The 3,542-nt window shown below is 42.6% G+C and overlaps 1 protein-coding gene across 1 annotated transcript in view; it reads left to right on the forward strand.

Annotated features, from left to right (window-relative positions):
- Nucleotides 1–3,542, forward strand: part of LOC106728251 (ankyrin repeat domain-containing protein 7-like) — a 19,543-nt gene that overhangs the window by 13,503 nt on the left and 2,498 nt on the right. Inside the window, exon 5 of the mRNA XM_014549947.1 lies at nt 1,717–1,750. Within this exon, the coding sequence (XP_014405433.1) occupies nt 1,717–1,750 (34 nt within the window). The remainder of the gene's footprint in view (nt 1–1,716; nt 1,751–3,542) is intronic.

Below are 3,542 nucleotides of genomic sequence, written 5' to 3' on the forward strand. Positions count from 1 at the left end.
GATAGCTGCCTCCTGCACATTCCCCACTGGGGATGTGCCCGCAACCAAGGTACATGCCCTTGACCAGAATCAAACCCGGGACCCTTGAGTCTGCAGGCCGATGCTCTATCCACTGAGCCAATCCAGTTAGGGCAATTAATTACCTTTTAATGTGCACAAATTTCATGCACCGGGCTACTAGTGTTATATGCTAATAGAAGATACAACCAATACATTTTAGGGGTGGGATAAGAGATCAACCAAAGTACTTATATGCATGCATATAAGCATAAGCAATGGACACAGAAACTAGGTAGGTGAGGGTATGTGCTGGAAGGTGGGAGTGGCCGGGAGAGGTCAATGGGGGGGGAATGAGACATATGTAAAACTTTAACGAATAAAGAATTTAAATGAAAAATAAAAGAAAAATTAATAAGCTTTATTTTTTAGAGGAGTTGTAGGTGCACATTAAAATTGAGTGGAAAGTGTCCATAAACCACACAATCCTAAACCCACTCTTTCTCTCATTTTTGATATCCAGAAAATGAGAGATATATTTATTTCAATGGTGGGGGACATACAATGACACGATTATCAACCAAAGTCCATAGCTTACATTAAGGTTCACTCTTGGTGTTGTACACCCTATGGGTTTTGACAAAGCTATTATGGCACACACCCACCATTACACTATCATAGAGAATATTCTCACTGCCCTAAAAATCCTTTGTGCTCTGCTTATTCATCCATCCCTTCTCCCTAACCCCTAGAAACCACTCACCTTTTTTACTGTCTCCCTAGAATTGTCTTTTTCTGAAGGTTGTACAGTTGGAACCCTACAGTGGGTATATTTATGAATGTTTAACAAGTGAACATTCCAAGGTAATTGGATGTAGATATCCAAGATGGTCTTTGACCTGAGTTGTGTTTTGTTGCTGCTCATCAGCATAGTATCTGATGACACATCTCATACAAGCTGAAAGAGAATGATTTCTATAGGCATTTGCCACCTAATGGGTAGAGTTGAGAAAAATGACCTCACACACTCCTACAGAGCACTTACTACCTGTGCCATGCTGTTCTATGACATGGGAACAGATACTCTAGCAATGGAAGGAGACAGTCTCAAGAGGTTCTACTTTATACAACTGGAATAAAAAAGTCTTTCCTACTTATCTTCCTATTGGATACGGGGCCAGAAAGAATCTGCCTCCTATGTGTTGCTGTGCTGCAAAGTGTAGCGCCTACAACCAAGCTTCCTTATGATAGAGTGTTTCCTCCTAAACTGGCTAGTCTTCATTGAAGGAGTGTAGAGTTTGTATTGTGTTAGGGAAAATAAGTAGACTCTCTTCTAACTTCTATTATGGAGGAAGCCAGAAAACTCATGATATTTAAGTTTGACATGATTAGTCTATGATTCTGCTTCCACTAACAATACAGTTTTCTGTCAGGCTGATGGGGTTTGGTTAGATTATGTTCATTGTACATAGTAGTTCACAGGTAAGTATCAAATTTTGATAGATCCCAATCTTTTTATTTTTTCATTTGATATGTTTAAAAAGGAAAGTAAATGTTCCTAATGTATTAATGGGCTACCAGTAATATGATTAATGTTCACTCTAGTATAGTCTTCAGGTGTGGTCCCGAAGTTGCACTTTCTAACAAAACATTAAACTGGTACTTTTAAAGGTATGTATTTTTATTGTTTTAAAATGTATTTTACTTTTTTTAAAATAGTGATTGATATACCTGATGAAGACTCTTTAAACAGGTATGATTTTTCAAAATTATATGTTAACAGCAGAGAAAAGAAACATTTCTAGAGTGTTCTACTGTGGGCTATTCCCTATACTATGTAATTAGCCTGTGTTATATAGTCATCACAGTAGCTTGGCAAAGTAGCTGTGCTATTGTAGCATACTTTTTATTTATGAGGCAACTGTGGTTCAAGGAGGTGGATGAATTGTCCCATGATTCCATAGTTAGCAAGGGTTGACCCATGATATGACTGTCAACCTACTTGGCTCCCAAATTATTCTGTTGTCCCTCAACATACAGTGATCAGTATCTGTGTAGCTCTGCAATCGAGATACAGATGCAAACCAGATTATGTCAAAAAGTCAAATCTGATTGTGTACTAACTCTGATTTAGGGTTTTTCTAAGGGGCCCAGTTAGTCTAATCATTTATCTTACTCTCCTTGACAAATGTAGTAGTAAATGTGAGCTCGTTTTTCCCATGAAAGCTTTCAGAACCCATCTCATTTAGCTATGGCCACATAGCCAAAGGTTGTACATAAGCAAGACCCAAGCAGGCAAGTGTTTTTAGATAAAATGATATGAATCCTGCTTGAAAGGAATACTTTACTTGTAAGTAAACAATATTTATATATAGAACATGTTCTGTTAATTAAATTCAGCATCTATATAGAGGATATTTCTAATTGATTTCTCTATTTACTGACTTCCCAGTCTGGTTTTCCCTTAAGGCTGGTATCAGAGAATATTGACACAAAACTGGGATGTCTGCTCTGTGTGCTCTAATAGTGCCTTGTTTTATATTGGTTGGTGGTATCTATGACTCTGAGTGGAAATTGCCTGTTCGTGTGTTGTTGTGTTTTTTCAGTTTATAGTAAACTAGAGGCCCAGTGAATGAAATTCATGCATAGGTAGGGTCCCTAGGCCTGGCTTATGATCAAGGCCAATTGGGGCCTTCTGGCTCTCTGCTTGGCCTTCCTTCATTCTGCGCTAGCCCTGGTGGTCAGCGCAAGTCATAGTGAGTGATCGAACTCCCAGTCTCCTGGTGGAACTCCTGAGGGGACACTTTGAGTATTAGCATTTATATATATAATAGAGGCCTGGTGAACAAAAATTTGTGCACTCAGGTGGGTCCCTCAGCCTGGCCTGTGCCCTCTTGCAGTCTGAGGCCCCTCAGGGGACCCTTATCCTGGCTGCTGGCACGATTTTCCCTCTGGCACCCGGACCCCAGGCCTTCGCTCTTCACCGGGAGGGGCTGGAGCGGCAGGCTTCTCTCTTTGCTCTTTGCTCACCGCTCAGGCCCTGGGGACGGGGCCAGCACAGCAGGCTTAGCTCTTTGCTTGCCCCTCGGACCCCAGGGGAGGGGCTGGTGAGGCGGGCTTCGCTCTTCACTCACTATGCTGGCCTTCACTCGCTGCTCCTGCCCAGGGCCAGCTCCGTCGCTTGGCTCCTACATATGCAAATTAGCCTCCATCTTTGTTGGTGGTTAATTTGCATATTGTGCTGATTAGCCAATGGGGGCATAGTGAAGGTACAGTCAATTACCACGTTTGTCTATTATTAGATAGGATACTAGAGGCCTGGTGCACAAAAATTTGTGCACTTGGGGGGGTGGTCCCTCAGCCCGGCCTGTGCCCTTTTGCAGTCTGGGACCCCTCCAGTGATGACCACCTGCTGGCTTAGGCCTGCATCCCAGGGGATTGTGCCTAAGATGGCAGTCAGGCATCCCTCTGGCAGCCTGGGAGCCTTTGGGGAATGTCCACTTGCCAGCGGGGAGCAGGCCTAAGCTGCAGTCGGACATCCTTAG

This window comes from Myotis brandtii, unplaced genomic scaffold, assembly GCF_000412655.1.
Source record: "Myotis brandtii unplaced genomic scaffold, ASM41265v1 scaffold576, whole genome shotgun sequence".
NCBI lineage: Eukaryota > Metazoa > Chordata > Mammalia > Chiroptera > Vespertilionidae > Myotis > Myotis brandtii.